The 21,596-nt window shown below is 38.6% G+C and overlaps 1 protein-coding gene across 1 annotated transcript in view; it reads right to left on the bottom strand.

The window, feature by feature from the left end:
- tex264a (testis expressed 264, ER-phagy receptor a) overlaps window positions 1–17,507 on the bottom strand; it is a 100,337-nt gene extending 82,830 nt beyond the window's left edge. Inside the window, exon 1 of the mRNA XM_034692343.1 lies at window positions 16,975–17,507. Within this exon, the coding sequence (XP_034548234.1) occupies window positions 16,975–17,232 (258 nt within the window). The 5' untranslated portion in view covers window positions 17,233–17,507. The remainder of the gene's footprint in view (window positions 1–16,974) is intronic.
- Window positions 17,508–21,596: the final 4,089 nt, after the last annotated feature.

Below are 21,596 nucleotides of genomic sequence, written 5' to 3'. Positions count from 1 at the left end.
ATCTACCACCATGCAAAGACAAAGCCATGTTCAAACATGATCCAGAAACACAGGCGATTTCTCTGGGCCTGAACCCATACAAGATGGACTGAGGCAAAGTGGAAGAACTGTCCTGTGAATAAAAAATTGGCATTCTTTGTGGAAATCCAGGACACTGCATCCTCCACTCTAACTAGGAGAGGGACAACCCGGCTTGTTATAAGGGCACAGTTCAAAAGCCAGCATTGGTGATAGTATGGAGCTGCATAAGTGCCCATTGCATGGGTAGTTCACAAATCTTGGATGGTGCTAGAATGCTGAACAATACAGGTTTATGAGCAACATATGCTGTGCTCAAGAAATTGTCTTTTTCAGGGAAGACATGACATATTTCAGCAAGTCAACACCAAACCACATTCTGCATGTATTACAGCAGTGGTCCAACCACTGACACTAGTTACAAATTTAATAAAATCCCCCGAATTATGTCTTTGAGTGTTTACCCTTTGTGTTGAGTACAAATTCAAAATTACCATGCCAATATTCCAAAGAAAAATGGTGGATATGGTTAATAGTTTTACAAAAATATTAGCATTGTGTCTATAACTGCTGCCTTAGAAGTGTCTACCATGGCTGTGAATATCAATATATCTATCAAGGTATGGCAATTGTTCTGAAAAACACATGTAAAAGAATCAGATTGTAAGGAACTTTGACCTCATGTTATGGAATAAGCTTTTCTTGGTGGAAAGACCTAAGTTATGGACATATTCTTTTTACAATTTCAATCAAGTGATTAGTTATGAATAAATTAACACTGGCCTCAACCTGCCACGTACTGATTGAAATTTGTAAGACCTTTTAGTGCAGCTTTTTAACATTTTTCATTGAATTTTGGACGTTCTCATCTAACTGGATTTATGTGCCGGGCTTTGTCTGCTTTGTCCACTTTCCCAGATCAAAGTATCATACATGAGTAGAAGTCAACAAATTCTCTTCTCCTTGTCAACTCTGGTGACTATGATAAGACCCAACAATAAACATTCAAACACAGAGGGGATAACAACTGCCCTCCCACGGTCTCGCTTCAGTATCTAACCATCTCGCTATCTCTTGAGCTCTCCACGCTGATTGACTGTAGTGTGTTCGCCAAGCCAGTAGTTCACTAATGATATCATTCAGGGTTCTAACTATCATTCACATCCCACACGGGGGCTAAAAAGCAAACAGACGTCCTGACTGCATCTCATCTCTGCTTCCCTCCAGATAACAAACCCTTGAGGCTGCAGCCAATTAGAAAAGAAAATAACACTACTCCATGTACTTGACTTGTCCTGTCTTCTCCACCAAAGCTGTTTTGTTTAGCGTTTGAATTTGTCAGACAACAAAGGTAGAAATTCTCAGATGCTGTCCTCACTGGGGCAGTGGCTCTCTAAAAGTAAGCTGCTGCCAGAGCTGTGTTTGTAAAGGAGAGGGCAATTCCATTTCTTCCAGGTAGCTGAGGAAAGCCCACTGTGACCTCTGATTGGCCTAGGTGAGAGGTAGAGTGCCGGTTAATAGAAAAAACTGTGGAGCTTTTACCTCTGTAACTGAACTCTGACATACTTTGTTTCTACACCAAGCTGCAGAAAACCTATTCAGTCAGGAGTGACTTGTAAACTCCAGTGGACATACACTGAAACTCTGCAAGATTTACATTTTTAATTTAATCTGAATAAGCCTCTGCTATTTCATGTGTAGCCAACACTCATTTTCTACATTTCTATATTCTCAGCAAGCTCATTAAGTCGGGAAAAATAAAAAAGATATCTCCGTCAAAGTTTGGTAGAGCCCATTGCCCAGGGGACTCTAAGGAGGCTTCCTCTCACAAATGGTGCAGTCCCCATCTCTACCTGATTCCCCTTATCCAAGTCTCTAAGGACCTGTTGGCAGAGAAAGTAATTTTAAAAGCAATTCTTTGCTTGAGGCTACAAGCGCCTTTTTTGATGGATGAGAACTCTCCAACAATAAAACGGTACGGCTGACAGAGGTAATTCTTTATTAGCAGACACGTAATGAGGATTTACTCTTTTCATCTTTCCTCCTCTTGGCCCCCGCATCTCTTCCCCTCCTGGCTATCACCACTCTGGATGCATCACTTTCAGTGCTGGCCCCATTTACAGTGGGTTATTTCTGAAGTGTTAGCAGGCTATAGAGGACAGGGACCAACAGGGCAAGTAGCCAACAGTCTACCCTCCTGTGACTTTAGACAGGATCATAATGATTAAAGCATGCTCTGACTAACCAAGGACTAACAGACTACACTCATTAAAACACAACTGCATAGTGACCAATGGACAAAAAGTGGAGCTAAATTAGCAGAGTGGGAGACATCGGCTTACTCCTTCAAAAAACTACATAAACCATGAGAAAGAAACATGGCAGCGCTGCTATTAGGCAGAGACAGAGATGTTCAGATGCCTTTTTCCCTTCAGGATACTGATCCCTATACTTAGACTTGAGTATCGGCTGGTGCTGAGCACTTCACAAATACCAAGTGGGAACCTCTGGGGTTGAAAAATGAAGCCATTGCAAAGAACGGCATTTTCTGGAGTGTCCGCTCGAGGCTAACTCCAAAAGTCAAGGGATTCTTGTTAGACTAAATTCTAAATGCCCATTTTTGTAGCAGATAAAAACATGTTTACAGCCTATTACAGCAAACTGTTTTGGTCACTATGCTCATTTGTTCATTCTAAAAGTCTCTTAGCCTGTGAGTTTGTGAGACCATGAGCCCCTAGAGGTCTCACAGTCCTTGAGTCCATGAGTTCGTGACTCCATGAGTCTGTGATTGTGTGAGTGCAGAGATAGCATATCCAATATGGCTACCACTATTTCTGAGCTTCATAGTGCTCCTTCAGAAACCAACAGGAGATGCCATTGAGACTACAACCATGTTTTTACATTCTGTGTCTAATACATATGTAATGAAAAAATTGCATTGTATGTTTAGAAAAGCTCAGATTAATGACATATTGCTAGTTTTATTATACATTTCACCAACTATTAGCACTGTACTACTGTTGAGTTTTTTGTTGCAAAGATGATTCACCTGAAACTAGTTGATGTTTTTTTCAAGGGAATATTATATCAAGATATCAGATTACTGCATTGACGAGCTGACTTACCAACATCCAACAACCATATTTTAGGTTGTATCAGCGGCAGATCTGTTATTGATACTAGTATTGGTAGTGGCATGTACATATGAATCAATTTCTTCAAGCTGATTCTTTTTTACAGGTTGCCTTGTGGTTTGCATACCAACAACTATGAAGTTTAATTCAAATTTAAAAAATGTTGACAGACGAAAAGCCTTGGAGAAAAACATCACATTCGTCCTTCATGCTCTTGTTGGCACACTGGGTAACCATTATGCCAGAATTTAGAGGAGGCTGTGATTTTACAAGAGTCCTTCACTTAACTGAAGTCAATATATCTGCAAATTTGGAGCCTCTCTGGACCTCTATGCTGTCAAATCAACGTCTGCAGTGAAGCATGACAAGCAGCAAATGTAGCATTCATAAAGAAAGAACAGGCCAAGATTGTGAAGACAGCCTAAAAAAAAAAATCACAGCTCATCCTCAGTCCAGTTGCATTGGATAAATATCACGCACAAACAAGACACACAACTGCATTTGCTGGAGTGCTCTCTTTTTCTGTTCAGTGGTTCACAAAAAATCGCTTTCTTTCTATATCAGGAACAGGGAGACAGATGGTGTTCAGGGCACTTCCATGAACAAGCAAAGAACCTGACATGAGGGGAGCGAGAAGAAAAGAGGACTACGGGATAAGCTATCTCTCGACAAGAGCTGTCTTTTGCCTCAGTGTGTCAGAGTGATAACCTGTCTCAGCTGATTGGGAGCCATTCAGCCCCCCTACAGATAGATGAGGCAGCACAGGCGAAGTCACTGGAAGGGAAATTGAAACTAATAGGGCTGCACAGCACTGGGGACACAGGTATGTTACGATGAGCTATGTGCAGCTAAAATCCATTTGCAATGAAGAAGGTAGACTTACCCAAACATGTAGAGATAAAGCTAACTAACTGATGAGTTGCCCTATGAAATGCGCTACACAAATAAAGCTGCCTGCCTTGCCTGCCTAAAAAAGGAAAAAACAGAGGGTCATTCCCTTTTAGGGTTGAGAAATTAGGTCAAAAAAGGAAGTCTCAAAAACTGCTGTTCCGCAAGATCCTCGTCAGGACTGATATCAAAAGGCCTGACTCTACACAAATGATAATGCATAGTTAATGGGTGGTAATGAAAATTAGATTCCTGACAGGGTGAGCAGAACTGATCTCACCCTGCAAGGATTCTTATTTCTAACCACTTATTCATAATGCATCCCACTAATTACATGGCAACCAGGTAAAGACATAAACAAGTTGCCAAAATATACTCAAGATTGAAAAGTGATTTTAGGGATTCAAAAAGGATTTATTAATGCAGCTACAAAAAAAGTATCTGATTCCACAGCCGGTGATGCTTCCCTGTGCAATGGATTCTTATCAGCCCACTTGTCCCACATTGTCCACATTCAGCCCTCCTTGGAGCTTTGTAGACGACACACCTTTAAACACAAACAACTGTAGCAATCTGCAACTTGGAGATAAGTTCACCAGCTCTGCTGCCATTGTCTGGATTGCAAGACGGGATCTGGCTCCACTTGTCCCTGTCAGAGATAGGCTCCTCAAGGCTGCTCTCACATCTGTGTCCCCGGTAACTGTCTATTTCTTTCAAGAACAGCCTGAGACAAAAACTAACATTTTTGCCAATATGCTTACCAATTTAGAGTGATGGTGTAAACTTTTATTTTGCCAGTGCCAACAGGAAGATGTGAAATGAGCCAGACTGTTTTCTGCAGACTTGATATTATGTTTGTGATCAGATTGTCCCTAGAGTTGCTTTTGCTGTTGAGGATTACCATTGTTTCTTGGTTCTGAATAGGGATAGACCGATTATCGACCAGGCCGATTATCGGTGCCAATATTCTGCATTTTGACGGATATTGGCATCGGCCTTTTCTTTAAAAATCCGACGGCCAATAAGAGATCAATTTAAAACGGGGTTATTTTGGCTCATTTCTCCCTGCTTTACTTACCGTAGAAAACTTTAGAGAGCTATTTATTTGTTTAAGTTTAAATTTAACTTTATAAGACATGCTGCTGAGTTCTGGAAGCTCCCTGCACTTTTTATTAGAATTTTAAAACAAAGATGTCTAATGTCTAAGATTAAAAAAACTGTTCAATAAACATATGCTTAAAGGCATTTAAACGAAGTTAAGTGTTGGAGTTTGTATTATTCAACATTTTGACGACAATATTTTCCCCTTTACTGCAAATGAATATCGGCTCCAAATATCGGTTATCGGCATCCTTGACTAATCGGTACCGGCCCTGAAAAATCCATGTCAGTCTATCTCTAGTTCTGAATCAATTATTTAACACAGCCCGGCATTAAAGCAAAACTAAGCATGTTTAAAGCCTGATAAAAGCCTGAAATGTTCATTTTTAGTTAATTTCTTCATTCATGACAACTGCACAAGAGGATCAATTTAATATATCACAGGTCTAACTTATTAAGACTTGAGCTTAGTCAGGGTGAAATGGTTTTGAATGATGTGTGGATGCAACTAGCTTTCCTGAACTGATTAAATGCCTTCAGTCTCTGAATAAAACTTCTTGGCAGTGCTTGTGTTGTCTTGGTTTTTATGTACATAGCTGACAAATAATACTTCTTGCTGGGTGTTTTGTTGTACTAACTTCACATCTAAAAATGCTGTGCATAAGCCTCCACCAAAGTGTAATATTCTTTTATTATCAATACTATTTTTATTCTATTGCATTTGTATGCAGCTATGCCATGTTCACCATTCCTCGATTGTTAGCATGTTCGACATTTCTCAAACTTTCATTTTATAAAAGCTCCAGTAGATTCCCAAATATCCCACTGTTGTAACTTCTTCCCCCAGGAAACCAACACGGCAACAGTTCGAACCTCGAGGCATGGAAAAAGCAGCCAAAAAAACTACAGGGGCTAAGATGTCACATTAGCTAATTATTAAGACAGACAAAGCATCGCACCGACATGTTTAATAAAAGCCACTTGAATAGGTCTTTGTTTGTAATGACAGTGAAATAAAATTAAGACCTATCGAAATGATATTCTAAGTTCAAAACATCAATATGTCCCATCTCCTCAAGCTCCCAAATCAGGTTATGTGTCCACTGCAGTGATGAGGCATGGGCCCCAATGGCCCCTTGAGTCAGGAGCCAGTGGATATCTTTTTTCTGACTCTCTCTCTCCTTCACCAAATGCATCTCTGTGCCTTTAGGCGGCTCTCAGACTGAGCTGGTAATTACACATGGCATCCTGGGAGTTCTGGCATGTATAATTACTGGCGAGGATAAGCAGCCTGCTGGAGGCAGGACACAATTTTCCTTCGCCACAGCCGTTGGGCTGGTTCACCACTCCTTGGCCAGCTGGACATAGTGTGGCACTTGTCCAGCCAGATGTCGAAGAGCAAGAAGATAATCTTCTCTAATAGGAGATATGAATGGTTTCCGCCCTCTTTTGCATAGGCTCACTTCCTTCCCTACAAATGTTCAACTCTCTGTCTGCATCTCTTTGCTCTCTGGAAGCTTTTCTGATAAATATTCGGATGTGTAATCCAATATCCTGCGCATCATAACACAGGGTGAACAGCCAATGCATGTCACTGGATTGATGGTGCAGAAGATTTAAAGGCATTCTTCACCATCTTGTTTCACAGTGTAATGGTAAGATGTCAGCTTTTATGTTTTTCTTCAACACGGTTTGTGGGAATTGATCAAAATTGCATGTTTAAAACGCACTCTGACTACAGCTGTGTTCCAGGATGAAAAAGCAGCTCCTGTTTAATAGATTCTGTCTAGATAGCTGCTTACTCGTTTTTTCCTCACTTTAGAGATGTCCATAAACATCAATGGTGGGAGGGTGTACTATGGGGAGAACTCGCAAGTCCACAATCTTGCATAATATTGACTTGACGACCTGTGGGACCAGACTTCAGAGTATCAGCGTATTTATTTCTCATTTTGTATCCACCTTTAAAAGCCGCAACTCCTCGCCAGAAGCCCCCCTTTCATGTTGTTGCCGTCGACAGACAGACAAGCGGCAGTAAAATGCTAATAAATTTGACTGGGAGCGCAGGCGATGCTCGGCACTCTGATCTGAAATTCCGATTGATGAATTGGAGCACCGCGATGCTCTCAAGGTGAGTCAGACTCCTACCAATTTAGCGCCCCTCTTCCAAGGCAGTAACACACCTCTCCTCATCTCTCACTGCCACTCCCATATGAGTCTACACATGACATTTCATTTTCTCCTGCTTGTTATGGGGAGCCACTGGTGGGGCTTTGCTTCAAGAGCCAAAACAAAGAGGGGAATTCAACAGATCAGAGGATGAACCAAACAGCAGCTCTGGTTTAGCCCGGATACAAACACATCATGTTATCAGTGACAGAGACAGCTGCGCCTGTTGTGTACATCTACAAAGTATGGACAGGCTTTGATCATAACCATGACTGAAAGCATAACACTTTAATAAATGGTTCACTCAATCCATCTAATGCAATGAAATTACATTTATCTTTTAAGTAGCTTACTGTCTGGTAGTTTTTTCTTCATAACACCCACACAAACACACATGCACACACCCACACAGGCCTCTGAGCTTCCCCTGCTGCCCGGTCTTATTAATGAATGTTTCTCTGGAGATTCCTCACAGACAGGCAGCCTGCTGCTAGATTTTTTTTTTTATTCAGCAACACAACAAAGGGTGGCAAACCAAGTTTCAAAGATTACATCTGTACTTTATCCAGTCTGGGTTCCGTTCAATACTTAATGTCAAAGCTCCAGTACAGCAGAGCCTGAGGTGACTCTGCCTTGAATTGTTTACTGAGTGTAACCTCCAATGCTACAGAGTCACTCTCCAGCCGACTGACCCCTGTGAGGCATACTGCTAAAGTCTGCTCAGGTCTGCTGAAGGCCTTTGTGTTGATAAGTTGCAGCAATTACAAGTTTACATGCGAGCACAAGCATGCTGGAGTGAATCTACACAAGAAAAAGGCATCAAGAAATGCAACTTGATTTGGAGCTAATTGGTGTTGCCTCGAGAGACTGAACTGAGTCTTAATGCATGCGTACCAGTGAAGTCCTACAGACTCCACAACTGTGCAGACTCAGGGAGCTGAATGACTTACATAAATAGACACTATGGCGTCTGCCTTTGCCAAGTTTTGTGATTAACAATTTGTGCATTTTGTTTCAAATACTGGTTTGCACTGTAGTTTTTTTGTTTTTTTTTAAAGCGACTATATTACACCTTAAATTCAAGAGTGAAAGCAAATGACTCCAATTTGTTTTAAACCAGTCATACTCTGGATCAAGAACCAAGAGTGAAAACCACTCAACTAGTGTCACAGTGGCCAATTAGAACACATCCAACTGGGCTGTATCAAAGCACTATTTTACTTTAATATGACAAAAATCACTCTGATAAAATGTATAATAAAAAAAGGAGTCCCACTGGCAATAAATCCAATCTCAAGAGCAGTGTTTTGGGGATGTGCCCACCTCCCACTAGCCACTTAATCTCAATGCTAACACTGCCATCTAGTGGCCACAGAAGACAGTTAACAGACAGGTCTCAAATGCTCACCCTAGCAGGGGTGTCAAACTCATTTCAGTTCAGGGGCCACATACAGACGTAGTTGATCTGAAGTGGGCCGGACCAGTAAAATGAAAACACAATTACCTATAAATAACGACAACTCTACATTTTTCCCTTTGTTTTAGTGCAAAAAAGTACATGTACATTCTGAAAAATTTCATGAAGTATCTTACCACAGAATTTTGCCAGAATATTTTAATCTTTCAGCCCTGAAACCTGCTGCGAACACACCAAACACACAGGTTTCCCAGTCACCTGAGACAGAGTGTAATGTTTACAGCAAAAGAACAGATAGATTATAATAATGAAGAAGGTAAAGTTGATTATTTTGGACCCCTAAGCTCCAGCATGAACAGTTTGCTTGCTGGACAGTGTTGTATGCAGGGGTGTAGTGCTAGTATAAGTAGCGACGGAGCACACCTGTGCACATGTATGGTAAGTGTGCTTACAATATGTGGCCCCTTTCGAAAATTGTGGATCCACCATTCAAATGTGACAAATTTACATATACGTACATTTTAGTATCATTTCTTGGATCATAAAGAGCTCTAAAAAGTTTTCATGAATTTCAACCGGATTATGCAAATTGAAAGTAATACATTTTCTCACTTTAAGGAAAAAAAAAAGTCCCGTTCTGGTTCTGGTGCGCTCCATCAGCACTATGATTTTATGCAACCCCAAGAGGACTAATTTGAAATATTACTTACTTTTATTAAAAAATTGCAGTTAGAGTCTTCTCTGTAATTCTTTTACTTTGCAAAGTCATCCCGTGGGCCAGATTGGCACCTCTGGCGGGCCAGTTTTGGCCCGCGGGGCATATTTTTGACACCCCTGCCCAAGACCCATAGGGTGGAAAACTAATATTAACTTTCTGAATAATTGCTGAAATGCTAAGAACTGAGAAAAAAATCATAGAACTTTATGAGTGGTGTGCCTTCTATCATAGGCACAGATCTAACTCCAACTTCAACAACTTCAAGATGCAGATTAAGGTCATGAATGTGTCTGGTTTACTACCATTATTAATTCAGATTTGTATGTAGAAGTCAAACCATGCTGTGGCACACCAAGCATGAGAAATAACATTGATTGTGCGATCCCTTACAGTAAAGTTCTGCTCTGCAAGAATGACTGTGTGTACATGACCTAACTGGCTTTGAGGCTTTAATAGCCCAGTGAGGAGGTTTAGTAGCTGTTTTTGCTAGATGCAGTGGTCACCTGAAGTATTGAGGTCAGAGTGGGTTTCAAAGTCCACTGTGCAAAAGCAGGAAGGAAAGTTGACCTCGTAAGCTTCCCTTAAAGAGGACCATTGTGCCTTCATTAATCTGAAATAACTGCATTACATTTTAAAAACACAGAAAAAACAGTTTAACTTTCAACTAGTAAGTCCAACCAGTTTTTAAGCCAGACTGTACCTGGCACATTTTCTTGCTTGTTTGTTTGGTGGTGGTGAGTAATCAAGAGTCTTGTAAACTATAAAGGGAAACAAGTTCTCTTCACCCCAAACAAACTGAATACAGCAAACTGCTATTTTTACAGACCTTTGCCGCCTCAATGGTAGATAACCTCTTAATAGTTTATATCGTGTTCCAAATTATTATGCAAGTTGTATTTTTGTAAAACAGTCGTTTTCAAATTTCTCAAGAAGTCAGAAGTGAATATATTTCTTCAACTGTGTGGTTAAAATGATGCTTTTCAAAGTACGTTGGCTGTATTTTTAAATAAATGCAGAATCTGCAGAAGTGTGCCAAATTATTATTCAAGTTGGTGATAGGAGCATATGACTTGTGAAAATTAAAAACTAGGCACCATCGCCTCATGAACTGGCCTGCCTGCTCACCTGAGAACTTGTGGTCAATAATAAAGGAGATAATTTACAGTAATGGCAAGAAATACAGCCCAAAGGAGCATCTTTGGAAAGCCATACAAGGTACAGCACACAGAGTCAGCAGAGAAGTCATCAGAAACCTCACTAAATCTGTTTACCTGTGACCTCTGACCCTCACTGAAAGAAAAGGAGGTTATATTGGACATTTGAGAAACACTTTAGATTTGACATGTTTCAAAGACATTAACAGTTTTATTTTGTATACAAATGTAAAGAAAACTGTTGTTTTTGTTGAAGTTTGAATACAATTGTAGTAAATATTATTATTTTCAATCAATAGAACATTAAAAATGGTGCCTAGTTTATACTTTTCACAAGTTATATGCTCTTATCACCAACTTGCATAATAATTCGGCACACTCATTTCTGCAGATTTTGCATTTATTTAAAAATGGAGCCAAAAAGCATAATTTTAACCACACAATTGAAGAAATATATTCACTATCTGACTTCCTAACAAATTTGAAAACAAATGTTAACATAGTTTTTTTAAATATTCACAAAAATGCAACTTGCATAATAATAATAATTTGGAACACGGTGTAGAGCTTGTTATACAGTAAGCTACTATCACTAGTCTCTATGATGACCTCTCATGATGACATTTAACATTACATTAAAAGAGTGTTGAGGTGACTTCACAGAGTCTGAAGGTTCTGCAAAATAGAACCAGAAATATTATCAAGTTAGGTAATATGTGCAGTCACGTTTAAAGCAACGTTGGTAATTGTCACCCAACCATCTGTGGTATATAACCATGATTATACAGTACAGAGGATAGAATGAGGAAGTACAAATATATTTGTATATACAAATATCAATACAAATATGGGTGTAGGTATTTGCACACACATTATATAAGATAGATAAAGCACCAGAGATACAAATATTAAATAAATGTTATTAAAAGTAATATTAAAAGGTAAAAAATTCAGCACACTGAAGGTCCAAATCAACTTTTACTCTGGGCAAAGTAGAGTACAAACTAGCAATGGAACAATTTCAGCAAAACCTTCCTCAGCTTTCTGATTAGCTTCTGTGTAGATGTGCACCTTGTGAAGTCGATAGTTTTCGGTCATACTAATAATAATTTTTTATTATGACTACTATTGTCATTTTTATTGTTGTTGTTAGTAGTTATATTAAAGTAGAAGTATTAGTAGTGGTACTAGTTTAGTATCAGCATTGAAATGGAATGCCCTCTTAAAAACTCTAAAGATTAAAGTTCTTCCTTTCTTGCAGAAGTGAGGGCTTTAATCTCTCACCACTGTGTTTTAAATTGTGGCTGTTTTTGATTTCAATGTTTTGTGGTTGCTCATCATTTGTGTTCTTTTATTTTTCTTCTTTTAATATACACATAATCTCGACAACACCGGACCTAAGGGTGACCTCAATGTCCCTTTGAGACTAAATAAAGGCTTGAGATGAATGAACCTCAACATTTACCAATCAGTCATAAAATCATTATAAGTGATCGGTGAAGTGAGTATCAAAGATTGTCTTGTCCCAATAGCAGTTGTCAGCTGGTGGGATACATCCAGCATATGGTGCAAATGTGAGTGACTTTGACAAGGGCCAAGTTATGATGGGTAGTCATCTGGGTCAGAGCATCTACAAAACTGCAGCTCTTGTGAGGTTTCCCCAGTCTGAACAGGTCAGTACTAGAGATAGACTGATTAATCAGTTGACCAATTGATCAGGCCGATTAATGGCATTTCATAATAATTTGCATCGACCAGTGCTTGTACTCACAAGTCCAATGTTGGCCTTGTCCTTTTATAATGATAACCATTTTTTTCCCATCCTAAATGACAGAATATCAAATCTAAAACAGTTACTGCCTTAGTTTAGTATCACTTCTGGTATGATGTAGATGTTATGATGTGATGCAGTTTAATATTGCTTTGGACACAAATATCAATCATTTTCTGAAATCTTTAGAATAACCCAACTAGGGATGACCACAATTAATCGATTATCGATTAATTGATTGTTAAGAAATTACTCGAAACACACATTTTTGTTATCAATTTTCCGGCACATGGAACAAACATCATGTGGTCTCATATTACACTCATCTATCAGGGAGGTGTTTTAAGTTTAAAGCATGTTTCGATGTGAATCAGCTGTTAAAGGTGTTGCGCACAGCGGAGACGCTCAGCTGAGGGCTGCGGCTGTGCGTCAGTTCTCCACGTGCGCTTTTTAAAAGGAGGATCAATACAAAACTGCTGTCAACAACAACACGGACACAAAGGTTGACAGCTTCAAACAGGATATTTCCACCTTTGGATACGAAGGCAAAAGACAGGTGGGAAATTCTGGTACGCTACGTTTACAGACCAGCAACATCAGAGCCGTCTGGGCTTTTCTGCAGCGGGACTGATTATGACCCTGTTGCGCTCCTGGCTGACATCTGACCGAATACACATGTTTGTTTTCTCAATAAGAACGAGTAGACAGAACACTGGACACTGTGAGTCTGAAGTACTTTTCTGTTAGTATTATGAGCCTTCACTTTATAAGATTATGTCCGCGGAGAATATTTTAATGAGCCTGATCGTTGATATTCTGCGTGTCAAACATGTACCCTATTCAATCCCGTCAGTTATATGCATTGTGTTGCTGTAGAAAATATAATTTAGGGGGAAACAACGTATTTGGCATTGTTTTTGACGTAAGAATAATAATGTTTTTTTCTTATCAATTAATCGATAATTGATCGTTAACATTTCCAAAAATCGATCACGGAAAATACTTAAAATGTACATCCTAAACCCAACCCTTTTCCATTAATTAATTTTAAATCCATCCAAAATATGGTACTCGCGAAGATAAACATGTTAATTAATTTGTAATGCACAATGAATAATGTAAAAATAAATGGAATTAAAAATTACTTTTTTGTTTGTTTGTTTGTTTCACCAAAATATTTACATTGAATTTTTTCTATTTTAATAATTAGAGATGGCTGGACAAAAATCCAGAAGTCCCTTGTGGCAATATTTTAGTGAGCCAAATATTTTTCTGTCTACATCTTTTTAATAAAATATTCATTCAAGTTCAGCAATTGTGTTTCTCATTGTTATTAATAATAAACTGTTGTATTTTATCAAATGAAAAAAAAACAACAAAAAAAAACATGATATTGGCATTATTGAACATCAGCTGCTCTCTATTTAATAGCATTGACCTTGAAATACTAACATTGGTTGACCATTGGTCAGGACCTGAAAGTGGTCCAAGGAAGGAAAACCAGTGAACCGGTGAAAATCTCATGAGCATTTAAGGCTCATTGATGCAGGTGGGGGCAGATGTTGGCCTATGTAGTCTAATCCAAAGAGCTATTGGAGTTCAGATTGTTGATAAAGTTAATGCTGGTTCTGATAAGAAGTTGACAGAAGATAGTGCACATGTTTTGCATAATGGGACTGTGTAGCATATGCTGACCCCTGTCCACCCCTGAAAGTGCCTATAATGGACATGTAAGCATCAAAATTTGACCATGAAGCAATGGAAGAAGATGGCCTGGGAGAATAGGAAAGTGTCAACTAACTTGGCTTACAAATTATCCAGGTCCTCTGTAGTCCAACCTCTAGACTTACAGCACTTAAAGGATCTGCTCCTAAACTTCTGGGTCCAGCACACCTTCAGAGTTCTTGTGGAGCCAATACTCCAGTGTTGTTTCAGAGATGGAGCTCAATCTGTCTTCACAACAGTTTGTTTTCCCTGGGAAAATCTAACTCCTCTCCCAAAGGAACCATGGGTCCAGACCATAGACTTTATAAAATATGGACGTAGTATCCGTGACGTCACCCATCTGTTTCTGAAGCGTTGTTTTGAGGCCAATCGTCATTGGCAGCCATATTGCTGCTGTCGAGCAATTGTGACATAAAGAGGCGGGCTTTGAGCCTCCTAGCCAACAGCTAGTGTTCCCGCCTGTCAATCAAGTCAGCTGTGCCTCATTGGAAGACTCGTAATCTAAATATCTTCGAAATTGCCGCGTTACAAAAAAATTCACCCCCCCTACAGTGTGTGCCGATGGAAAAATGAGCTATCCAGACTACACTCGTCTTTTGTACCAGGCTGTAAACATGTTTATTTCTGTTGTAAGGATCGTCTTTTTCCCATTCATGTGTATGTGACTTCCGGTGCTTCCGCAGCCAGCCTCAAGCGGATCCTCCATTAACTGCAGTTTTTAGCACTTCCACATTGGACTCATATTTTTAGACCGGAGGTTGCCGCTTGGTCCAGACATCTTTACATCAGATCTGTACAGAAACCTCTTTGTCTACTGCACATCCTATGATCGCCCCTTATGATCAAGACTCTCCACAAACTCTGACACCAGCAGAAAAGCTTAAAAAGCTCCTGGATGAGCCTCTTGCCACAACTTTTCCACTGGTATGACTCAACTTCAAGGTTTCCACAAAAAGCCTTTGCTTTAAACAGAACAGACTGCTTGCCACAGACAAACTGGCAGGGGTAAGCAGAAAGAAAAACACACAGTCTTTATTCCATAATGGATAACTATTATATAGCTCGGCAGCTGGGGATTTCACAGTAAGACAGACACAAGTTGTGCTCATCTTCAGCATCAGACACCAGAAAACACAGACAAGCTAATAACACCTGTTCCACCTACCTAAGAGACTGTGCCTGTTATCAACAACTCTGACCAGGTCACTGTGATCTCTTGGCTGATGTGCCAAAAGCATCTTTACGCCAAATGTTTGTCAGATGGCTCAATTGACTGTAGCAAGCTTAAATCTCAAATGTTAAAGGACACATAAATGTGAAACAAAGAGAAAGCAGATTATTTTCTTGTACATGGAAAAAAGCATTAAATGGGCTCCTCTGCCTGTGAGAAACTGTATCAAACTCTACACCATGTGTGTGTACTCATCCCGTATCAGCTGGGCAAACAGTAAACAATCCAGTCTAACAAGCAGCTGTTATGCTGACATTTCTTGTTGACTGAAAACACAACTCGTGATGATCTGCTGAAAGGGAGGACATAAAAGTTGGAGACGACCACAGATCCCAGCTGAGGAATGATCCAATTATACATTTTCAGGATCAGGATGACAAAGGGAGATTCATTGCCCTTTCTGTATTGGGATTATGACTGCTCACAAATATTTAGACTAGATGAGAAGGGGACAATTACACAGATCCATCAGCTCCCTTCAGAGACATGTGAAGAGGCTGTGTTTGCCCTTCTAGGTCACCGTCTCTGAATCGGTAGCAGACATTGCACAAGCCCCCTGGAACAGCACATGAGAGGGGAAAAAATATCAACAGTGCAACGTGGCATGGAACAGCTCACTGGTTTCATCATTCAGGCTCAGTTCCTTCAAAAGGCTGCTTGTACTGTTAACCCCTTGAGACATACAGAATTACATTTAATTACTTTTACTAATTCTTTACTGTAAACTTCCATGTGATGTGGACAAGGCCTTCAAAGAGGACCATTCTGAGGTAGAGAAACGGTCACTTTAGAAACAGATATACTTTGTATAACTTTTTGAGGGGCAGGAAATCAATCTGCATCCCTTGTGTAAATCATTTTATTTTATTTTTCCTTCAAGCAAAGCTTCCAGTGCCAGCCTCTAGAATATAAAGATTGTCTGCATTTCTGAACAGATTAGAATGTAATACAGAAGGTGGGACCACCTCCTGGGACTGCTTTTGGGCTCACATAAAAACTGATCAAGACACTGTGCAGCTCCCAACAGTATCAGGATCTCTTGCAAAACTATTGCTTTAACACGATATTATTCCAGTCACACCATACAATGGACGTTTTCTCTTTGAACGGATGTCCTGTCTGTGTATGTATCCTTTATCCTATGTTTGTGATTGTCTGTCTGTTTGGCCTGTGCAATGTATCCCAGTATTTTGTATGTCTGTTTTATTTTGTTCTTTCTTTTCATTATTGTTTTATTTGTAATACATTGAAAAGTTAATAAAAACTTTAATGACAAAAAAAAAAAGTTTATTCTGCATTTCTTCAAAACATAACACAGTTTCAGAAATATATTCTATCATAAAGAGCTTGTTGGATAAAGTAAGCAGCTTAAACATAGCACAGGGTGTGGGGGGGTTGTCATGGTGTTCTGTTGTGTGGCTTCTACAGCCCTTTTTATTTTACCCTTTTATACCTCAGTTAAGACTGTGAAGTACACTACACAAATAACCACAGCTCCCTAGATACTTTGTGTATTGTGCATCAACCCTTCTGTTTAATCTTCAAGACTGTGCAGGTCAAACAAAGCATATCTCACCAACTGTCACATCTTATCAGGGAGCAAAGTACTCTGGGTTTTGTGGTTACATCATGATTGCTAGGGTCTCACCTGCTTGGGGTCATCGTAGAAGACACTGATGGTGCTCAGCTTTGGCCCAATGCTGCAAGTCTCGGTGTAGGCTGCACCGCAGTCCTTGTATGATCCCTCTCTGAATTTGTAGGCAATGGTAACATTTTTGATAGGAGGTGGCCCAGTCTTTATATCCACGTCGGACAGCAGCCCGGAGAACACCAGGAAACCCCCAACTGTCACAAGCAAACACACCAGCAGCACGACTATCAGGAGGACCAGGATTAAGTCAGACATGGTTTGTAAGAGCGGTAACGTTACAGCTGCAGGCAGTGCAGTTTGCAACAAAAAAAAAATCTGTGGAGCCCAAACGTCCTCCTCCGGGTCACATAGACCGAGACGACGGTTTAGCAGATTCAAACAAGAGTAGGAAACCCTAGCTTTCGAAACAAGAAGATAAATGTGTCTTTCACAAAAGCAAAAGACTGACACGAAAGAGGAAACGTTCGTTCAAGTTGAAAGGAAAAACAGTTTGTTTACGGTATTTCCCCAAACATAGGGACACGCTTCCTGGATATACCATTGTCGTACAAATTAGGGGGGGGTGAGCGTTCAAATCTATTTTTTAACAACGGATCTGCATTTACTTCTCACACCGTAAAAACATTGAATATAATTATATTTAACAAACATATATAGTTAGAATTCATCTTGGTAACACCTTAATCCAAATTCGTGGCTGTAGTATTTTAATGTACAGCAAGAGCACCCCCTTTTGTCATTATCGTGGTTTGACCCTGAAGGCTTGACGTAATATGGGAGACTTTGGTGACAAGAATAATAGATGTGCATTATTATTGAAATATTCTATTCTTTCACTGATTTTTGTTCTCTGTTAATTATGTGTGTGAATGAGTTATTCTAAAATGACCATTGATGTCATCGAGTTTTAGTGCTAACAAGGTTTGTTCATCTAGTAATGCTGTTAGATTTATCAAGTTATGGAAGTTAATTCCAAAAGCACAGGGTTTGTGTGTGCAGTGACACATGTGTGATCTATAAAGGAGTTTTGAGAAAGTATGGACAGAATCAATATCGTGCGGTAGGTGTTTCACAGCAAAAAGTACAGTGGATTTTGTGTGTGGGCTTTAGTTCAACTAAAATTTAACGCTACATTTAATAAGTAAGGCCACTAGAAGGCAGTTAACTATGGGGCACCGCTTGTAAAGTTGTGCACTCTGAAAATAACAGCAACATTTCTCCATATTTAGCTCCAAAACGTCATAAAAATGAAGACTGAATTTTTAAGTCACCTTTTTTTTTTTTTATCACATTTAGAGGAATATTTGTGATCTTCTTCACATTTCATTTTCTTGTGAAAAATATATCAAGTTAAAAGCATTGTTAAATCCAAATGCTAAATGTAAATATAAATGTTAAATATAAATCTAAATGTTCAACGATAAATTGAAATGTTAAATATAAAAATAAATGTTAAATATATATATAAATGCTCAATGATAAATCTAAATGTTAAATATAAATCTAAATGTTCAATGATAAATCTAAATGCTGAATCTAAATCTAAATGTTAAATATAAATCTAAATGTTCAACGATAAATCGAAATGCTAAATCTAAACGTTAAATATAAATCTACTTGTTCCACAATAAATCAAAATGTTAAATATAGATCTAAATGCTAAATCTAAATGTTAAATGTTGCTCCGTGATCCTAAATATTTAGCTGATATTCAGCAGTGTGAATTTGCATATCAGCTAAATATTTAGGATCACGGAGCAACATTTAACATTTATATTTAACATTTATCGTTATATTTAACATTTCTATTTCATATTTATATTTAACATTTATATATATCGTTGAACATTTAGATTTATCATTGAACATTTAGATTTATCGTTTAGAATTTGGTTTAACAACATTTTAACTTAATATATTTTTCACAACAAAATTAAATATGTATAAGTATAAGTAAATATTGCTCTAAATGTGATAAAAAAGTGACTTTTGAAAATTGACGTTTTGGAGCTAAATGTGGAGAATTGTTGCTGTTATTTTCACTGTGCATAACTTTACAAACGGCGCCCCATAGTTAACTGCATAAACCCTCTGATGGGTACACTACTGCCATCATATCACTGCATTATGAGATTTTACTGGCTACCTAAAGAGGAAAGTTTGGAGGCTTGGCTCATCTTGATTTCTGTTAATAGGATCAAGCCCTGCTAACAGCTGGTGATGTAAGGTGTTTTATTGCAACACACAGTCTGCGATTTTCTCCAGGTCCTTCTGGACAACACAGGCTTTCAGATCTGCCACCCTTAGGAAGACCCCTGTGGCATCCTGTGACCTTCTGTTCTTTTTTCAATATTTTTTATAACCAAGTTTATGAAGTAGAAACCAGCCAACATTCAAACTTATTTTGTTATATGCAAATACAGTTACTGCATCAGAAATCATATCACACTCTTTCTTGGTAATTCTATTTTTGACCTTTATGATGAATAGGATTTTTTTTTATTACCAATAAGGACATCTATAATATAATTGGATGCTACAAGGAATAAACAAAAAACACTTTATTAGTGTTAAATAACAAGCGAGTAATTGAGGGTACAAAGGATGCTTCTGTGTCCCACAGACCATGAGGCCATTTATGACATAATCACTAGAAGAAGAACTTTTGTGACCCTGCAGTCTTCATTCTATCTTTAATCCACAGGGTATCTCAGGAAGAGCTTTGGCATGCATGTAAAGGCTTGTGTGTTTTTGTAAACACAATAAATATATTTGACACCCCCACAGACTTGACAGAAACGATTAACAAAAAAACTCATGCCAGATTTTTTTTTGTTGCGAGTAATTTATTTTTGGTCAATGCATAGAATCCTTTCTTTTTATATCAATTATGTGTTTTGTGTACTAAGAGTTGAAATAAGTTTCCAAATCCTGTTTTTACAAACATGCCTGGGACAACTGAGTATTATCATGTTTGTCCCCTCTGTTCAAAACACTACTGGGATTATTCTAACAGCTACACCTGGACCTCAGAGCTTGCGAAAATATTTTATAAGATAGGTCTCCAATATATTTATAGAAACAAGTTGACTTGTAGTGTGAGTCAGATTAAAACAAAACTATTTGACACTTACTAACACAAAGGGTTAGAAGAAGTCCTGTGTAAGCCCAAACTAAGAACATATTGTCTGTTCAAAAAAAATGATCAGCCATAGCTTTATGTCATTCTTAACCTAACCAGAGCTCAGAGGTCTGTCTGTGCTCAGCTGAGATGTGGTATCCTGCCTCTGGCATTAGAAACAGGTCGCTTCCACTCTGTTCCAGAGGAGGAGAGAAAGTGTTCTCTGTGTGATCTGGAGGAAGTTAAAAATAAAATGCACTTTTTATTCTACTGTCCATCCTATCATGATCTCAGGTGCCTCCTTTTCAACAAAATATCAGAAAATTGTCCTGACTTGTTTTTTCATGTCTGATGAAGATAGACTTCAGTTCCTGTTTACTCACAAAGTGTTCCAGTTTGCTCAGTTTGTGTTAAATGCTGTTCAGCAGCATAGGAGCACACCCTATGTCTGATTTAGTTGTTGTCACTGTCAAATGTTTGAAGTGTACCACTATGCTTTTTAATTACTTTAGGTCTTTGCTGGACATGTGCAATATTGTAACTGCTCTTCTTTTTCTTTTTCTTCTTATGTTGTTGCTCCTATTTTGTTTTGTTTTTGGAGTGTCTTGTAAGTCCATATGGGCTGGGCACCTTTATGGTGCATGACACGATGATTAATAAATAAACTAAACTAAACTAAACTAAACTAAACAACGCAAGTCAGAGCTGTCCGTCTCTATGGGATGTCTCCAGAACAAAGATTTCAGCCTTTAGTCCATGTACCGCAGCTTTCTTTTCCCAAAATTCAGTTGTTTCTGTCTGACACTTGAAAATCAGGGTCTTTACATGTGTCCAAGTATGTACTTTGTATTTATAATTTGGATTCATTTATAAAAGTGTAGTTATTAAGTGTATTAAACAAAAGCGATTATCTCTTATTTTAGGGCATTTTTTGCCTTACTTGGATAGGACAGCTGAAGAGAGACAGGAAATGTGTGGTAACCATGCAGCAGATGGCCAAAGCCGGAAGTCGAACCCCCACCGCTTCAACCTCTGTATATGGGGCATGTGTTCAAACCGCTTGGCCAATGTCACCCAAACCAAACCATATATATATATATATATTTGAACTTTTTATTTCTATTTTTTCAATTGACACACAACAAGCACACATCCAGGAGATGTATTCATTTTACACTTAATCTTTACAAATCATTAATGAGACAATTTCCTATAACTAAAATCATTGTCACTACATTCTTATCTTATTTCACAATACACATTCATTGGTTATAAATGTAATTTACACAAGTTATTTAGGGTAAAACTGAACTGAAATCAACAAATCAAATCAAATAAATAAATAAAATTCAAGAGGTGACTAGAGCTCATGCATCGTCTGTATCACTGGTGTCCATGTACTGAGAAACCTGTTTGTCTTCAGCTGTAACCTTGATGTGATTTTCTCCATTATAAGGACAGCTTTAACTCTGCCTCTCCATTGCAAAATGCTGGGAGG

Source organism: Notolabrus celidotus, chromosome 1 (genome assembly GCF_009762535.1).
Source record: "Notolabrus celidotus isolate fNotCel1 chromosome 1, fNotCel1.pri, whole genome shotgun sequence".
Lineage (NCBI taxonomy): Eukaryota > Metazoa > Chordata > Actinopteri > Labriformes > Labridae > Notolabrus > Notolabrus celidotus.
This window is presented reverse-complemented; position numbering and strand designations above follow the sequence as displayed.